The sequence below is a fragment of the Lepus europaeus genome, chromosome 10, assembly GCF_033115175.1.
Source record: "Lepus europaeus isolate LE1 chromosome 10, mLepTim1.pri, whole genome shotgun sequence".
NCBI lineage: Eukaryota > Metazoa > Chordata > Mammalia > Lagomorpha > Leporidae > Lepus > Lepus europaeus.
In genome coordinates, this window is record NC_084836.1 from 67,251,341 (window position 1) to 67,270,465 (window position 19,125).

The 19,125-nt window shown below is 46.4% G+C and overlaps 1 protein-coding gene across 3 annotated transcripts in view; it reads right to left on the reverse strand.

The window, feature by feature from the left end:
• The window catches only part of SP1 (Sp1 transcription factor), a 40,935-nt gene extending 22,885 nt beyond the window's left edge, over positions 1 to 18,050 (reverse strand). For 2 of the 3 annotated variants that reach the window (XM_062203602.1, XM_062203604.1), the window contains exons 1-3: positions 17,975 to 18,050; positions 16,771 to 16,931; positions 14,931 to 16,446 (exon numbers count right to left, since the gene is read on the reverse strand). In XM_062203602.1, coding sequence (XP_062059586.1) covers positions 14,931 to 16,446; positions 16,771 to 16,931; positions 17,975 to 17,981 — 1,684 coding nt within the window. In that variant the 5' untranslated portion in view covers positions 17,982 to 18,050. The remainder of the gene's footprint in view (positions 1 to 14,930; positions 16,447 to 16,770; positions 16,932 to 17,974) is intronic. The other variant, XM_062203603.1, reaches the window with a different exon arrangement.
• Positions 18,051 to 19,125: the final 1,075 nt, after the last annotated feature.

Here is a 19,125-nt window from a genome sequence, read left to right on the forward strand (position 1 = left end):
AAGGGAAAGGGGAAGGAAGGCAGGCAGGCAGGCAGGCAGTAGTTTTCCCTAAGCATTAAGCAGTCACCACAATGATGGAAAAGGCTCTCACCAGTAGGTGTCGTTGTAAGTAAATGATACACAAGTGGTTGTTTTTTTTTTTGTTGTTTGTTTGTTTTGTTTTGTTTTGACAGGCAGAGAGGATAGTGAGAGAGAGACAGAGAGAAAGGTCTTCCTTTTGCCGTTGGTTCACCCTCCAATGGCCGCCGCGGCCGGCGCATCTCACTGATCCGAAGCCAGGAGCCAGGCGCTTCTCCTGGTCTCCCATGCGGGTGAAGGGCCCAAGGACTTGGGCCATCCTCCACTGCACTCCTGGGCCACAGCAGAGAGCTGGCCTGGAAGAGGGGCAACCAGGATAGAATCCGGTGCCCCAACCAGGACTAGAACCCGGTGTGCTGGCGCCACAAGGCAGAGGATTAGCCTGTTAAGCCACAGCGTCGGCCAGATACACAAGTTTTTAAACTCCACCCTCTCATGCAAGAAGGAAAAAATAAAAATAAAAAACAAGAAGAGGTGAGAGGAGAGACCAAATGGAACCATTTAAGATAATACAAGATATTTCAGATGTCTCTATATTGAAAGTAGGTTTCTGGGACTGGCACTGTGGCTTGCGGATTAAAGCCGCAGCCTGCAGCACCGGCATCCTATATGGATGCCACTTCAAGTCCCAGTTATTCCACTTCCAATCCAGCTCCCTGCTAATGCACCTGGGAAAGCAGCAGAAGATGGCCCCTGCACCCATGAGGGAGACCTGGAAGAAGCTCCTGGCTTCAGCCTGGCCCAGCCATGGACTATGCAGCCATTCGAGGAGTGAACCAGCAGATGGAAGATCTCCCTCTGTCTCTCCTTCTCTAACTGTGCCTCTCCAGTAAATAATAAAATTAATTTTAAATTTCTTTTACACCTCTACCACTTCCATGAATTAAAGGAGAAATAAACAGAGCTCCCTGATTGGCTGGGTTAAAAAAAAAAAAAAAAAAAAACTTTTTTTTTTTTTTTTTTTTTGGTTTTGAACAGTTTCAATATTCTAAGAATATAATGATGTTACCTCCCTCCCTCTTGGTTGGGTTTTAAGTAGGTTTTTTTCACTGAATTTTGGATATTCACATCCATTAGCTGACATTTTAAAACTTTTGAGAGTCTCTGGATGTTTAAAACTAGTAAGGGTGATTACATACACAAAGGTACTTTAAAAAAGTCACTGGAAAATGGAGAAAGGTTAGTCATTTTGATAAAAAAAAAAAAAAAAGATTTTTTCCAAGAATTATTTATCTATTTGAAAGGTAAAGTTGGAGCCGGTGCTATGGCCTAATAGGTAAAGCCGCTGCCTGCAGTGCCAGCATCCCATATGGGTGCCAGTTCTGGTCCGGGCTGCTCCACTTCTGATCCGGCTCTCTGCTATGGCCTGGGAAAGTAGTAGAAGATGGCCCAAGTCCTTGGGCCCCTGCACCCACGTGGGAGACCCGGAAGAAGCTCCTGGCTCCTGGCTTCGGATTGGCTCAGCTCCGGTCATTGCGACCATCTGGGGAGTGAAACAGCAGATGGAAGACCTCTCTCTCTGTCTTTACCTCTCTCTGTAACTCTGTCTTTCAAATAAATAAAATAAATCTTAAAAAAATAAATAAATAATTTTTTAAAAATGTTAGTAGGGAGGACATTTTGTATGCATAATTCAAATGCAGTGTTTTGTGTCCTGGATTATGGTTAAGATAATATCTAATATATATTATCTTTTATACTACCTGTCTTTTCAGTCATTTTGTACATGGTGGGACTTCTTTTATTTACTTGAAATGCAGAACAACAGAAGAGACACAGAGCGAGAAAGAGTGATTGATTTTCTTCTACTGGTTTACTTCTCAAATGCCTACAACAACCTAGGCTGGGACAGACTGAAGCCAGGAGCCAGAAATTGCATCCAGGTCTCCCACATGGCTGGTAGGGACCCACGTCCTTGAGCCATCATCTGCTGCATCCCAGGGTGTGCATTAGTAAGAAGCTGGAAAACCCAGACTGAACTCCCTGCTCCTGCCTTCAACCTGGCTCAGTCCCAGTTGCAGGTACTTGGGAAAGTAAACCAGTATATGGAAGATCTAGCTCCGTCTCTGCCTCTCTCAAATAAATAAATAAATAATTTTTAAAACAGGAGTATGACCAAATAAGATTCATTTATAAAGAGAATCATTCATAAGACTATACTTTCAGGGATCAAAAAAAAAAAAAAAAAAAAAGAGAGAGAGAGAATCATTCATGTACAATATGTGGGTTTTAATATCAGCTCAGGCATGTAAGACATTTATTGGAGAGGCAGAGAGAAAGAGTGTGCGTGCACACAAGCACTACCTGTCATCTGCTGGCTAACTCCTCAAATGCTTGCAAGGGCCAGGGCTGAGCCCAGACTGAGCCTGGGAATTGAGAACTCAATCTGAATCTCCCATATGGGTAGCAGGCACTCAACTACAGCTATCACTGCTGCTTCCCTGGAATCAGAAGTCAAATCAAGTATCAAACCCAGGTGCTCCCAAGTCCAACAAGGAAGTCCTAACCAACATCTCAACCACCAGGCTAAATGCCTACCCTTTAGCTGATACTTTTATATAGCATCTAATTTATTTTCAAGTAAAGCAATGATTAAAACCAAATAGTCTGGAATAAAAATTTTCAGTACCAAGAAAGAAGTGCAGGAAATGAAGGTGTCTAATTCATATAATGTCAACTACATGTGCCTATTTCTTTTTTTTTTTTTTGGAAAAAGATTTATTTGTTTTTATTTGAAAGGCAGAGTTACAGAGAAAGTTAGATTTATCTTCCACCCACTGGTTTGCTTCCCAACAGCCAGGGCCAGGCCAGGCCAGGCCAAAGTCAGGAGCCGTGATTGCAGGGGCCCAAGTACTTGAGCCATCCTCTGCTACCCTCCCAGGTACACCAGCAGGGAGCTGGATTGGAAGTGGAGCAGCCAGGAATCAAACTGGCACTCACATGGGATGCTAGAGTTGCAGGAAGAGGCCCAACTCGCTACGCCACAACACCAGTCCCTATATGTGCCCTCTCCTTTTTTTTTTTTTTTTTTTTTTTAAGATTTATTATTTATTTGAAAGTCAGAGTTACAGAGACAGAGAAGGAAAGGCAGAGAGAGAGAGAGACAGGGAGGTCTTCCATCTGCTGGTTTACTTCCTAATTGGCTCCAACAGCTGGAGCTGGGCTGATCTGAAGCCAGAAGACAGGAGTTTCTTCCAGGTCTCCCATGTAGATACAGGGGCCCATGGACTTGGGCCATCTTCTACTGCTTTCCCAGGCCACAGTAGAGACCTGGATCGAAAGTGGAACAGCTCGGACTTGAACCTGCGCCCATATGGGATATTGGCACTGTAAGCGGCTTGACCCACTATGCCACAGCACACTCCCGTCCCATGCCCATTTCTTAAGTGTCTACTTATTAAATTTTTATGTTAAGCCAAATCTACACACAGTTACATAAAATATTTTTAAAGATGTATTTATTTATCTACTTGAAATGCAGAGACACAGAAGGAGAAGGGGAGAGAGCATGCAGCTGGGATTGAACTGGCACCCACATGGGATGCTGGCACTGCAAGTGGTGGCCTAACCTTCTACAGCACAGTGCTGGCCCCTTCAATATTTTATGATGTCTCCATTTTTTATTATCACCATAAAAATGTTAATACTAGGGGCTGATGTTGTGACACTGGCATCCCTTACTGGAGCATCAGTTTGAGCCTTGCCTGCTCCACTTCCGATCCCACTTCCTACTAGCTAGTAAGACTGGGAAAGCACAAGAAGATGGTCCTGACCCTCACCCCAGCCCCCCTCTGTCACTCTGCCTTTCAAATTAAAAAAAAAATAAAAAAATAAAAAAAAAAATTCAGGGAATGGAGTTTGACACAGCAGGTTAAGCTCCTGCTTGCAACACCAACACCCATATCAGAGCACCAATTTGAGCCCCAGCTGCGCTGCTTCCAAACCAGCTCCCTGCTAACACACTTGGGAAAGCAGTGGAAGATGGTAAAAGTGCTTGCACCCCAGCCACCCATGCAGGAGACCTGGATGGAATTTTAGGCTCCTGGCTTTGGCCTGGCCCAGCCTTGGTTGTTGTGGCCATTTGGAAGCAAATCAGCTGATGGAAGATCTCCATCTCTATCAGTGTGCCTTTCAAATACATCTTTTACTAAACACTCAAAAATTTTCAAAGTTTCTAGAAGCTAAAAGCAAAGACACAAAAAATAGGTCCAAAATATATTTCTTAAAAAAATAGAAATAGAATCATGATACAACCTAGCAATCCTAATTCTGAGTCTATATTCAAAAGTACTGAAACCAGGATCTCAGAGATACTCACATACATACCAATGTTCCTGGCAATATCAGTTACAATAGCCAAGAAGTGGAAGCAACTCAGATGTCTACAGAGGGATGACTAGATAAGCCAAATGAGATTTTAAAAAAAGGAGAGAGAGGAATATTATATAGCTCTAAAAAAGTAATTCTGTCACATGCTGCAACATGGATGGAACCATGGAAGGAATTATGCTAAGCGTATTAAGTCAGTCACAAGGACAAATATTGCATGGTTTCACTTATATGAAAGTATCTAAAGTACAGAAATCAAAAAAAACAGAGACAAATTTTAATTACTTTACTCTCATTCTGTTTGAAAGGCAGAGAGTCAGAGGGATGGAGAGAGCACTTCCATCCTTTGGTTCACTCCCCAAATGCCCACAACAGCCAGGGCTGGGCCAGACCAAAGTCAGGAGCCAGCAACTCAATCCCCATCTCCCACTCGGGTGGCAGAGGCCAAGCACTTGAGCCCTTGCCTCTGCCTCCCTGTGCATCAGCAGGAAGATGGAACAGAAGTGGAGTCATCAGGACTCAATCCAGGCAGTCTGACATGGAATGTGGGCACCCCAAGCAATGACTGTACCAAATACCCACTCCAAAGAAGCAGAAAGTAGAATGGTGACTGCCAGGGACCGAGGAGGGTGAAATAAGGAGACGTTTAGTGAATGTAAAATTTCAGCTTTCCAGAAAAAAAGAAAAGCTCTGGAGATCTGCACTACAACATGAATATGTTTACAGCTAAACTGTGGGGCGGGCATGGCCCTGCTCAGGATACCCACATCCCACATTGGAATATCTGCTCTGAGTTCTGGCTATAACACACTTTTGATCCAGCTTCCTGCTAATGTACCTGGGAGGTGGCAGATGATGGCCCAAGCACTTGGGCCCCTGCCACCCATGGAGGAGACTGGGATGGAGTTCCTGGCTCCTAGCTTGGGCCTGGCCTGGATGTTGCAAGCATTTGGAGAGTGAACTGGCAGACAGAAGACCTGTCTCTCTGACTCAATCTTTCAAATAAATAAGTCTTCTAAAAAACAAAGCTAAACTTTAAGTTTAAAATTCTAAGACAGGAACACACAGCCTAACAATAAGATCCCCACACCCACACTGCAGTGCCTAGGTTCAGTTCCTGGCTCCCATTCAACTTCAGCTTCCTACGAATGCAGAGCCTGGAAGACACCAGGTGATGGCTTAAGCAACTGGGTCCCTGCCACCTACGTGGGAGGCTTGGATTGCATCCCTGGCTCCTGGTTCCAGCCTAAGCCACTGCTAATATCTGGGCAGGGAATCAGCAATTGGGAGCTTAGTCTCTCACTCTCTCAAAAAGCAATAGGGGCTGGTATTGTGGCTCAGTGGGTTAAACCACTATCTATGATGTTGGCATCCCATATGCGTGCCAGTTCAAGTCCCAGCTGTTCTACTTCTGATTCAGCTAATGTGCGTGGGAAAACAACAGAACATGGCCCAAGTTTCTGGAGCCCTGAACCCATGTGGGCGATCCAGAGTTCCAGGCTTTGGCCCTGGCCTTTGCAATCATTTGGAAAATGAACCAGCAGATGGAAGATCTGTATCTGTCTGTCTCTCTCTGTAACTCTTGCCTTTCAAATAAATAAATAAGTCTTTAAAAATAAATAAATAATGGGCCAGCGCTGTGGCGCAGCAGGTTAGAGCCCTGGCCTGAAGGGCTGGCATCCCATATGGGTGCTGGTTCTAGTCCCGGCTGCTCCTCTTCTGATCCAGCTCTCTGCTATGGCCCAGGAGTGCAGTGGAGGATGGCCCAAGTCCTTGGGTCCCTGCACCCACATGAGAGATCCGGAAGAAGCTCCTGGCTCCTGACTTCAGATCAGCTCAACTCTGTTCCAGCCATGTGGCTATCTGGGGAGTAAACCAGCAGATGGAAGACTTCTCTGTCTCTACCTCTCTATATAAATCTTTCAAATAAACAAATCTTTAAAAATAAATAAAATAAATAAAAATTTTAATAATAAAAATGGCAAATTTTCTTATGTGTTTACTATAATTAAAAATATTGGGTAGGAGGAGGGGGATGGCCTAGCGGCTTAGGAGATACTTAGGACACCCACAATTTTGCTGGAGTACCTAAATTCAATTCCTAGCTCCACTCTGATTCCAGCTTCCTGCTGACGCACACACCTGGGGGATATCAGGTGATTGCTGAAGTACGTGGGTCCCTGCCATCCACGTGGGACATCTGGATGGAGTCCTAGTCTCCCTGCTTTAACCTGGCCTAGCCCTTTCTATCCTGGGCAATTAAAGAATTAATCAGAGCACAAGAACTTTCTCTCAAATAAATAATAAAATTTTTTCTAAAAAAAAAAAAATTGAGCCCATTTTTACTTTTATCCTTGAGCCTGCCGGCAATAATTAAGGCACTTAAGTATCCCAGTACTGAGTAAATGCTTATGGTAAGTATGACTAAATTTCTTAAGCAACATTTAAAGCTAAATTAGAAACTTTTAAATGTGATAATTCCAATAGATAATCTTCTTGATGATTTGGAAAATTCCCCAATACAGTTTTCAGAGTTTAAGGGCTTTTTTGTCTTTTTAGAAGGTTTATTTATTTATTTATTTGAAAGGCAGAGTTGGGCCGGCACCATGGCTCAACAGGCTAATCCTCTGCCTTGCGGCACCAGCACACCAGGTTCTAGTCCCGGTCAGGGCACTGGATTCTATCCCGGTTGCCCCTCTTCCAGGCCAGCTCTCTGCTATGGCCCGGGAATGCAGTGGAGCATGGCCCAAGTCCTTGGACCTTGCACCCCATGGGAGACCAGGATAAGCACCTGGCTCCTGCCTTCGGATCAGCGCGATGCGCCGGCCGCGGCAGCCACTGGAGGGTGAACCAATGGCAAAAGGAAGACCTTTCTCTCTCTCTCTCTCACTGTCCACTCTGCCTGTCCAAAAAAAAAAAAAAAAAAAAAAAAAAAAAAAAAAAAAAATTAAAAAAAAAAAAAAAAGGCAGAGTTACACAGAGAGAGGGAGAAGAGGGAGAAGCACAGAGAGAGGTCTTCCATCTGCTGTTCACTCTCCAGATGGCCACATCAGCCAGGAGCTTCCTTCAGGTCTCCCACACTGGTGCAGGAGTCCAGGCACTTACACTATTCTTCAGTACTTTCCCAGACAAATTAGCAGAGCTGGATCAGAAGTAGAGCAGCCAGGACTTGAACTGGCACCCACATGGGATGCCGGCATTGCAGGTAACCCACTGTGCCATGGCGCCAGTCCCTCAAGGGCTTTTTAGTATCAGGACCAGCAGATTAAGCCTCCACCTGTGCCACCAGCATCCCATATAGGCTCTGGTCCTAGTCCCAGCTGCTCCACTTCCGATCCAGCTTCCTGCTAATGGCCTGAGAAAGTAGCACAAGATGGCCCAAAGTGCTGGGAACCCTGCATCCGTATGGGAAGACCTGGAAAAAGTTCCTGGCTCCTGGCTTTGGCCTGGCCCAGCCCTGGTTGCTGTGGCCATTCAGAGAGTGAATCAGCAGATGGAAGATCTGTCTCTCCTCTCGCTGTAACTCTGCCTTTCAAATAGATAAAAAAATAAATAAAAGAACTAACATGCATAAAATTACATTTTTTTCATGACTACAAGAAACTACCAAAGAATTATAAGCAGTGTACTACCAGATATTATACCAATACCCATGAGAAACATTATGCATGCTGATGGAAGGCCTGGGCAAAATAGGGTCCATACAGTCTCTCAAAGGATTGTGAAAGGGTTAGGGAAGGAAGACACTAAAGGGTATTTCCAGAAAAACATGGAAAACAACAAGCAGGAACAATAAGGAGATAAAGTTTGCTGTGACAATGTCTCAAGCATAGTAGTGGGAGAAAAAAGGAACAGTCAGGAAAACAGACCATGTGTTCTTAAGTGTAAAAAATCAAAAATAAAGAGACTACTCTGCCCAACATATCATGTATGACGCAGCTGGCCTTCAATGTTTTCAAAGGTAATTATATAAGTCTTTGATTTTCTTTCACCATCTTGCTTCTCCCCTGCTATGCTCTGATCACATCATTGATTATTTCTATTTCTTTCTTTCTTTCTTTTTTTTTTTTTTTGACAGGCAGAGTGGATAGTGAGAGAGAGAGAGAGACAGAGAGAAAGGTCTTCCTTTTTGCCATTTGTTCACCCTCCAATGGCCGCTGCGGCCGGCGCATCGCGCTGATCCGAAGCCAGGAGCCAGGCGCTTCTCCTGGTCTCCCATGCGGGTGCAGGGCCCAAGCACTTGGGCCATCCTCCACTGCACTCCCGGGCCATAGCAGAGAGCTGGCCTGGAAGAAGGGCAACCAGGATAGAATCCGGTGCCCCAACCGGGACTAGAACCCGGTGTGCCAGCGCCGCAAGGCGGAGGATTAGCCTGTTAAGTCACGGCACCGGCCTCTATTTCATTTCATTACCAATTAAATAAACGCAAAGTAACCAATCTGGTTCTAACAAATTCTGATTCATAAGGAAGTGTATAAAGAAGTTGCTGATTGTGCCACTTCCTTCTTTTCCTTCCCACTATGTCTTAGGTTGCAAGTATCAGTGACATTGAGAAGAACTGAAGTAGACAAACTCCCCTTGAGTACTTGAGAGAAGTCCTGGTACAAGGTAAGTCGGAAGACTTGTGTCACCCTTTAAATCGTATAAGTAACCACTGGGAAGGCAGTGAATGGCTACACCCTAGGTTCTGTCAAAACGAGAGTACGGGGCAAATGGAGTTCTGTAGCTCCAGCACCCTTTAGCCTGACTTCCACATATGGTCCAGTATAATAGTATTGTGTCTGTGAAAAAGTTAACTTTTGAAGTCATCAAAACAAAGCGACACTTATTGAAGAACATACTTAATAATCTGAAGAGACATCTCAATATCAATTAACCTAATCTACATTATTTGGAACAAACATTTGCTCTCCTATGCAAAACCAATGTTTTAAATTTTCAGAGATAGAATTTTTACCCCGTTCTCCCACCTCTTAAAGGGTAAGTCTCCGTCTTCACCTAGGTATTTTATATTTTAAATCCTTCAAAGTGGTTGAATTATTAACTGTTTTGTATATAGGTAAGGAAGATTCATAGTAAATTAGATATGCACATCCAAACATGTCAAACAAGTAATACTGCCCAGTTTCCACAAGCCTAAAAAACATTATAGCAAAAGTACAAATTTAAATTACAGCCCAGATTCTCAACAAACTCTGAATCACTCAAAATCTTTCTACAGAAATTTTTCAGGGTCTTCTAAGGGAACAATTTCTTAAAACCTAGCACAGTACTAACAATATAGTCACAGTGTAGTTACACACGCATTTAAAAAAGAATCTAGTGCTGTGGCACAGTGGGTTACCACCCTGGCCTGAGGCGCCAGCATCCCATATGGGTGTCGGTTCTAGTCCCAGCTGCTCTTCTTTTGATCCAGCTCTCTGCTATGGCCTGGGATAGCAGTGGAAGATGGCCCAAGTCCTTGGGCCCCTGCACCCATGTGGGAGACCTGGAAGAAGCTCCTGGCTCCTGGCTTCGGATCAGCACAGCTCTGGCCGTTGCGGCCATCTGGGGAGTGAACCAGCAGATGGAAGACTTCTCTCTCTCTCTCTGCCTCTCCTTCTCTCTCTGTGTAACTCTGACTTTGAAGTAAAATAAATAAATCTTAAAAAAAAATCTAAATGTCAAAGAACAGGACAATACCCTTGTGACATACATACCTTCTGTAGGAAATATGAAAAGCGATGTGGTTGTTTTTCAATTAAACAGCAAAGTGAAAAAAATTCAACTATTAAATATTAATGATGACAGTTACCCAATAAGTAACTTATAAAGCTCTATGGCCGGCGCTGTGGCTCAATAGGCTAATCCTCCGCCTTGCGGCGCCGGCACACCGGGTTCTAGTCCCGGTTGCCCCTCTTCCAGGCCAGCTCTCTGTTATGGCCCAGGAGTGCAGTGGAGGATGGCCCAAGTCCTTGGGCCCTGCACCCGCATGGAAGACCAGGAAAAGCACCTGGCTCCTGGCTTCAGATCAGCATGATGCGCTGGCCGCAGTGTGCCGGCCGCAGCCATTGGAGGGTGAACCAACGGCAAAAGGAAGACCTTTCTCTCTGTCTCTCTCTCACTGTCCACTCTGCCTGTCCAAAAAAAAAAAAAAAAAAAGGCCGGCGCCGTGGCTCAACAGGCTAATCCTCCGCCTTGCGGCGCCGGCACACCAGGTTCTAGTCCCGGTCGGGGCACCGATCCTGTCCCGGTTGCCCCTCTTCCAGGCCAGCTCTCTGCTGTGGCCAGGGAGTGCAGTGGAGGATGGCCCAAGTGTTTGGGCTCTGCACCCCATGGGAGACCAGGAGAAGCACCTGGTTCCTGCCATCGGATCAGCGCGGTGCGCCGGCCGCAGCGCGCCAACCGCGGCGGCCATTGGAGGGTGAACCAACGGCAAAAGGAAGACCTTTCTCTCTGTCTCTCTCTCACTGTCCACTCTGCCTGTCAAAAATAAAAAAAAATAAAAATAAAAAATTTAAAAAAAGCTCTATGTAACAAAGCTTTTCTACTATGTCCACCTTAACACTCTGAAACATTCTCAAGGAGGGAAAAAAAACTAATCAGAAGCAAGGTATGAGCAGAACTCAATTATTAGTGACACATTACATGCTCCTTTACAAAACCAAACAAGGAAAAGGAAAAGATAGAAGAACAGATAGTAAGCTTTTCTGAAACACTAGGAATGCTGGTGCTGCTATTTAATTAAGAACTAAAATGGCCACATTACACAAGGCAACTTGATTTAACAATGATGTCATTTAGTGAAAGCTGCTAGAATGAATAAATAGGAGCAACTGAAAATGTCTGAAGACTCTTCTCATAGCCCACTGATTTTCAAATCTGCAAAGGCACCTAGGTATTAAACAAGACTTTCCATACTTAAATGTAAGTCACTACTTTACAAAACACTAACATCACCCTAAGAAACAAGTATTACAATGAGGACAAAAGATGCAATATGTTTGATGTTATATTTGATAAAGAATATTACTTTAACTTACAAAATTCTCATATGACCTTTTCACTAAAATGATAATTCTGAAGAGATTTTAATCATCTAAGCCTCCTTTAATTTAATGTCCAACGGCACTAGTTTAAAACACCGCTTTTTAACAAATGAGGCCTCAGCAATCTGACCCCAAGCTTGGCGACACTTGGCAAACCAGCCCTGTATCACATTCAACTTGACTTCTAAGAGAAGACGTTTTCCTGACCCCAATAAAACCCAACAGATGTGAAATTTTTATTTTTAGTACCTAAAATTTGCTTCTTGAGTGAATTATAGCCATCACAGAAATATGTTCTGTTCTCCTGCCAAAGCCCAGCCCTGCACTCTTTATTAGGCAGAACTCCCAAGAAGTCATCCAAAGTCAATCTTTCAAAGCCCGCCACCTCAACCTGAGCAAGACTCAAGACTTTTCAGTTTTTAGCAGTGGCTGAGAAAAAAAAAAAAATTTGAAACTTTAAACTGAAAACAAACAAGAACAACAACAACAACAAAAAACCCAGCAAGATCCATGAGAATATGAGTAAAGGGTCTTGGTTTAAAAAAAAAGTTCCTGATGACTTTAAAAAAATACTAAGATCATTTCACTGTTTGGAAAGTAAGCTAAGTTCACTGGGTGGTCCTTGCCTCATTACCACCCACCAAGGACAGAGCCAGGAAAAACAGAAAACACAAAGGTACCTGGTTTATTTTTAGTTTATTTTCGTTCTAAGTTTGTGCCTTTGCTTATGTATTAGGCAAACACAAGTAAGCAGAATAAAAAAGTCAACAGGAGAGCCTAAAGATTTTTAAAAGATTACTTTAAAAAAATAATAATTTTTTTAAATAATAAATTTAAACTAAGTGAACACCATGGAAGCTGTGGTCTTCCACAACCATGTAATAATAACACCTCATCTTGTTGAGAGATATATACTATCCGTAGCTTACAATCTGATTTCACATCCAGTGCTTACTCTATGGCATCATGCTGCCAAGAGGCTGCATACATTACTAAGATTGAATTTTTCCAGTAAAATAAGGTAATTTGTAGTAGCCAGGGAACAACTGAAAAGCCTAAGCTTCCAGGAAACAATTTATTATCTCTCACTAAGGGTCAGATCAATGAAAGGGGAACAAAAATGTTGCAGAACTGATTAGCTAGAAAGAAGGAAATGTATCTGAAAAACCACTATTAATGAAGCAAATAACCCTAACTCTCATAAAATGGCCTTTCACTGCCTCATCCTCTCATCTGTGAATGGTAAACTGCTAATCCCTTACAGAAACGCGTTCATTCTCTTGAGTTCAGAGGCCATCAAAAATAACCAGCTAGCACTATAGCCCTATCCTATGACATACTAAGTGGCACACTTCCCCAGAGCATGATTTAGCAATGGGAAAGTCTCAACGGTTCTCTACAGCCCAAGTTATAAACCTTTTAGAAATTGCAAAGATCCAAATTATTAACTATTACAATCCCAGTCTTGGCTTTCCTTTGAAGACGAGCAAAACTGCTGAAAACAACCACCTAAGAGCAAAGAGAAAACAAACATGCTGGTGTAGATTACCCATGAAGTGTCTAATTTTCCAGACTGTTGAATTCAGTTTTTAGAAAAATGTTCCCACATCTACACCCATTAAATCCTTAGCCTACAAAACATCTGTCATCTCTAGAGTTTTGGATCTTAAGAAACAAACCTTTTCTAAAACATTTTTAACAATCAAAAGGATTTCCCAGAGTCCCATGTTAAAATTAACAGGTAATGTCTCAGACCAGGAGAACCAACCACAAATCTCAGCTCTGGCGTATCACTTAAAAGCTTCTCAGTACCTCAACTTCCTCATCTGAAAAAGAAAGGAGTTGTACTACAGGACTGCTTAGGTCCCAAGCTCTTTCCACTCCAGTATCTCCAATTCACTAAGAAAATTACTGCCTCATTAAAACTCAAAATGTAATCATTTTAAACAAATCACACGAAAGTAAAGATTTCAAAAACCCACATTAATTTCTCTAATTTACTTTCCGTGCATCTGTTTTTACACAGTTAAGATGATACTCAACAAGTGAATTTTATCTTGCATTTTAAAACTCACATATATTTCAACAAAACTGTAAGTTTGGTGGTATTAAAACTACATCCAGCATACTTAGTATCATGCTAGAACATAAAACTAGGTGTATGGATCCTTTTATTGTGCTTTACTAAAGATTAGCTCTATTTGATGGAATTTAAAGTGATAAATTCTAAATATGCTTTCACTTCTATTTTATGGACGATTTAAATTTCAAATTAAGCAATAATGAAAATAATTGTAAATTAAAGACTGAATATTGTGGTCAACTGATTGGAAATGCATTCTAAAAATACACCTCTTCCTTTTTCCTTTCAGTGCTCTCCTTATTCCTATCAATCCCACCCCTCCTCTCGCCTCTTTCTTCCTCTCTCCTCAGCCATCCACAGTACTTTCAACGCAGTCTCCACCTAGAAAGCATTACAAACACCTAGGAAGTTTATTTAAAATATGTATTAGTGTGAGGCGGATAAATCCTGTTTTTAAAATAAATGAGTTTAACAAAAAGATGAAAGCTTGACTGACAAGCTTGCAGTCATCGACAGATTAACCAGGGAACTTATTTGGTTGAAAAACTTTCTGGAACTCGTTAGATCATTTTCCCCTCCATTAGGAGTTACAGTTCTTGAGAAAAACCTGACAGATGAAGCTTATAATCAATTTGTATCCTATGCAGGAGTTGGCCCATAGAATTAAGAACGGTTTTACATTTTCAAAGGAGTGTTTAAAAACCACATCCACACAAACGGATGGACACTGTGGCACAGCTGGTTAAACCACGGCTCCCATCCCATGTCAAAGCGCAGGTTCAAGTCCTGGCTGCTCCAGGCTGTTGCAATCGAGCTTCCTGCTAAGGCAGCAAGATGATGGTCCAAGTACTTGGGCCACTGCCACCCATGTGGGAGACTCGAATGGAGGTCCCAACTCCTGGTTTCAGCCTGACCAGCCCCAGGTTTTGCAAGCTTGTAGGGAGTGAAGCTGCAGACAGAAGATCTCTGTTTTTCTGTGTGTCACTCTGCCTTTCAATTAAAATGAACACTTAAAAAAAAAAACCCACGCAAACAAAGAGTACGTGACTGAGATCATATGCTGGCCACAAGGCCCAAAATATTTACTCTCTGACCTTGTATCCAAAAACAAACAAACACACAAACAAAAAGATACTTCTTCAACCTTTTCCCTGCAACACCAAAGACTGGGAAGCACATAAACCTCAGGACATTGCCCAGAATCGCTCCTTTCACATCAGATTAACTGAAAAGTTTCTGTTAATTCAGTTCCACATGATTTCAAAAGAATCACTGCTATTTCTCTAACTGACCAGCCCTGGGGCAAGTGTTAGCCCAAAAGGCTCTGTTCCCTTCTTCCCACTCCATAGTTTCAGCTGCTATGCTAGTTAGTTCATTATAAATGCAGACTTCCAAAAGACTGGAAGACTTACCTGGGGCATTTGCTATGGCCAACGGCAGGCCTGGGAGCTGGTGCACCTGGATTCCTGACGTACCCAACGCACTGAGGTTAATGGTCTGAAGGCCTGGCATGGAGGAGAGTTGAGCAGCATTCACAGTGACTGTGCCGGCAGGGATGGAGGCAGCTGAGGCAATGGGTGTAAGGGTGGTGCTGCTGCTGCTGGTCTGCCCCAAGGAAACACCCTGCATCGGGGCCAAGGTGATTGTCTGGGCCTGTGGGTTCTGAACTTGGAGGTTCTGCAGCTGAAGAGTCTGCCAACTGACCTGTCCATTGGGCCCAACGGTTGGTGTCCGGATGATGATGGGGCCAGAGTTTGGAACAGCCTGCAGCTGGAGGTTCTGGAGGGTTTCCTGGGAGATGGCCTGGGTTGTAAAGGTCTGCCCTGACAATGGCGCCGCTTGGAGGGCCTGGAGGGCCTGTCCCCCCTGAACTAGCTGAGGCTGGATCAGAATCGGCTGTTGCTGTGTCTGCTGGTTTGGCTCTCCCTCCTTCTGCTGACTTCCCTGCAGGGAGCCTCCAGACGTCTGGTTCTGCTGGATGTTCAGCGCATCAGACCCCTGCAGCCCCCCGACCCTCTGGGGTGTCTGACCTTGAGAGTTGGTCCCTGATGATCCGCTGGTGGTGAAGTTCATGATTCCCATGTTGCTGGTGGTAGTCGTCGTGGAGTAGCTGTTAGCATTGGTGAAAAAGGCGCTGGAGCTGGCTTGTGATGACACCAAACTGGCGGAACTGATGGCGGTCGTCCCTGAGGTGACGGGCTGTGAGCCACTCTCCTGGGACCCCGAGCTGCTGATGGTGACTGCCTGAGAGCTGGGAGTCAGGGTAGCTGCAGAAACGCTATTGACAGGTAGCAAGGTGATGTTCCCGTTCAGGGCCACCGGGACGTTGGTCACATACTGAGTCTGTCCTGAGAGCACATTATTGGCCAGACCTTGGAGGGGGACAGCCTGTTGAAGCAGGTTTGGCATAGCAGCGATGATGTTGCCTCCACTTCCTCGGTTTGTGATGATCTGTTGGTTTGCACCTGGTATGATCTGTATCTGACCAGAACCATCCTGCTGCACTTGGGCCCCCGTGGTGGCGAACTGCAGCTGCTGCCCATCGACGGTCTGGAATTGGGGGATTACTTGGTACTGAATGTTGGGCATCACTCCAGGTAATCCTGTCAGAACTTGCTGGTTCTGTAAGTTGGGGGTGGCAGCCACTACATATTGCCCACCAGAGACGGTGCGGTTCTTGGAAGACTCACTGCCATTGCTGCCATTGGTATTGCTGCCACTCTGTTCCTTTGAGGTAGGGGTAGCCCCAGAGGAGGAGGAGATGATCTGCCAGCCATTGGCACCCTGTGAAAGTTGTGCGGCGGTGAGGTCAAGCTCACCTGTGCCCCCTGACTGGCTGGGGCCCTGGGAGTTGTTGCTGTTCTCATTGGGAGACTCAATTCTGCTGCAAGTTGCTGCCAGCAGAGCCAAAGGGGATGGCTGGGATTCCTGGCCAGAAAGGGGGAGATGAGAGGAGTTAGTGACACCCAGCCACCAGCCTAGGGGGCAGTATACAACAAATAAACAGCAACACAATGAAGATTAAAAAGGGGGGGGAAAACCAACCCCAAAACAGAAAGGAGGTCCTATCAGTACTGCTGCAAACTACCATCTTTAGCTAATCTAAGTCCCTTGAGTCTCTGCGCTGGCCTCCCCATCTATAAAATGTAATCCTCTCCTAAAACTCTCCTGGGAAGAGTAAGCCATTTCACTACGAGTATTTACAACCAGCCTCTCCACACCACCCCGCCCCCAGTTCCGGCTGTCACTCACCTGCCCGCCTCCACCTCCTCCGCTGCTGCTGCTACTGCCCGCGCTGCTGCTCCGAGCCTGAGAAAAGGCACCGCCACCGTTGCCATTGCCCCCATTATTGCCACCAACTCCCTTTTCAATCTTCACCACTGCTGTCATTTCATCCATGGAGTGATCTTGGTCTAAAAAAAGAATGAAAAAGAGAAAACAACTTAGCGTGGGGGGAGGGGAGGAGGGGTGGATAAAGTGCAGGAGAGTTAACAGGAGGCTATGATGAAACAGCAGTGACTAACAGGAAGTACAAAGAAAATGCATTGGGGCAGGGGGGAGTTGCAAGGCACATGTGTCATGAGCCAGGCTCACGGCCACGAAGTTTGGCCTCAGGTTTTCCTTGCACAAAAATTAAACTCAGAAAAAGGTGCTTTGGGAATAGGCCGCGCAGGCCCGTACAAAGGGTTTCAAAATAAGAAAACGTGTCCTGGGGGTAGAAAGGAGCAGGACAGGTAAGGCCAAACAACATGTGGGTGGATGGAAAGCTTGCTAAAATTAGGGACAAGAGCGATGGAGGCAGAAAATCCAAGTCCAACATGCACCGAGAGGAGACAGGGGGAAAGGGGGGAAGGAGAAACAGTAAGCGGGAGTGGGGAACCATTGGGGCACACAGGTAAGGGGATAAAGGGGTGCAGGAGTGAGCAATCAGAAGGTTTCGGGGCGGGGGAAAGGGCGGGCCCTGGAGGGAAAGGGCGGTTTCGGGGTGAGGGGCGTGGAAAGGGCGGGACGCTGGGGGGGAGGGGAGGTCTACGGAAAGTGGGGGGAGGAGGGCCTTGGGGCAGGCGGCGACCGGAGGGCGGACCAGGGAGGCGGTTGGCCCGGGCGGGGCCTGCCCTGCTCGGGCCGCCCCCGCGGCTCCAGCCCCCCGACGGGAGGAGCCTGAGGCGGGAGGCCGAGTTGTGGGGGGTAAGGCCGTCCCCCCCGTGGCCGGGGCGGGCAGGGGGCGGGCGAGGCCACGCTGCCCCCTCCCCCGGGGCGGGCGGCCCATCCCCCTCCTTCTCGGAGGCCCCGCCACTGCCCCTTCTCCCTCCCTTCCCTCCGCCCCGGGCGGGACCAAGGCCGCCGCCGCCGCCTCCCGCCCGCCCCCCCTCACGGCGGGGACCGCCCGGTCTGCCCTCGCGCGCGCCCCCTCACTCCCCTCCCACCCCTCAGCGTGGAGTGGACTCATCCTTACCGCTCATGGTGGCAGCTGAGGGACGAGCTCAAGGGGGTCCTGTCCGGGGGGGTTGGGGGGGGCCGGGAAAAACGCGGACGCTGACGAGGCAAGCGAACCCGGACCGGACAGGGAGGGGGGGGGTAAGGAGGAGGGAGCAGCGCGCCGCAAGCCCAGCCTGGGCCCCGCCCCTTCAGTGCTGCCCCGCCCAATGAGGGAGGGGGAAAGGAGGGATTTGGAGAAGAAAGGCGGGCAGGCTATCCAATGACAACACTCCCTCGCTCCCTGAGGCGTGTAAGACAAAGTTGAATGCCTGGTATCCGCCCAAAAAGGCCGCCCCCTCAATTTTCAGAACCAATGAAGAATGCAGGAAGTGAAGGTCGGCGGGCGCTAGAGATGATAGACTTGAAAATAAGCCAGTCAGCCGCCAGGCGGGATCCCTGAGAGGTAGCGATAGGAAGAGCTTTGCTAGAAATGACAGACCAACAACCAACCCCAATCCGGGACGTGCCTGGGCAAAGTCCTGGTGGGAGGAGCGGTAAGAAGTAGCCCGGAATGGGCTGGGATGAAGCTGATCATAGCCAATCAGAAATCAGGCGGGCTGCCAGGAAAGTTATGATTGGGCTAATGCTGAAAAGAGACGGAAGAGGACGCATATTGACGTGAACTGAAAACCAATTAACTTCCGAGAGTGCTCTGTAGGCGGGAACTTAGAGTGGGCAGAGGTGAATTGGCTTCTCCCTCAGTTACTCAGGCCAATGAGGGAGCGAGGTGAGCCTGGCACCGCCTCCAAATTGGGCAATGAGTGTTATTAGGGCCTCCCATCATGAGGGAGGGAACGGGGCTGTGCCAAGAGAAGTCCGTCGCCATGTTGGCCCTCCTCTGGGGACGTCTTTACGGTGATTAGGTGGTACGCGTCAGCAGAGCCCTGCAGCTCAACAAGTGGCAGAGCCAGGACACTCGGCGCGCAGTTGTGCCTCGCCCGCGGGGGCTCGTTTTGGTTTTCATATATGGGGGTGGAATAAGGAGGAGGGAAAAGTGCCTCTCACGCCGCACCCCTCCGCGGGTGGGTGGGCAGCGGGCGGCTGCCTCCAGATGTGGGTGGAAACCCTTGGGAGTTCCGGAGGGACGAGACCTGGCGACAGCGCTCACGAAATCGGCTGTGACTGAGC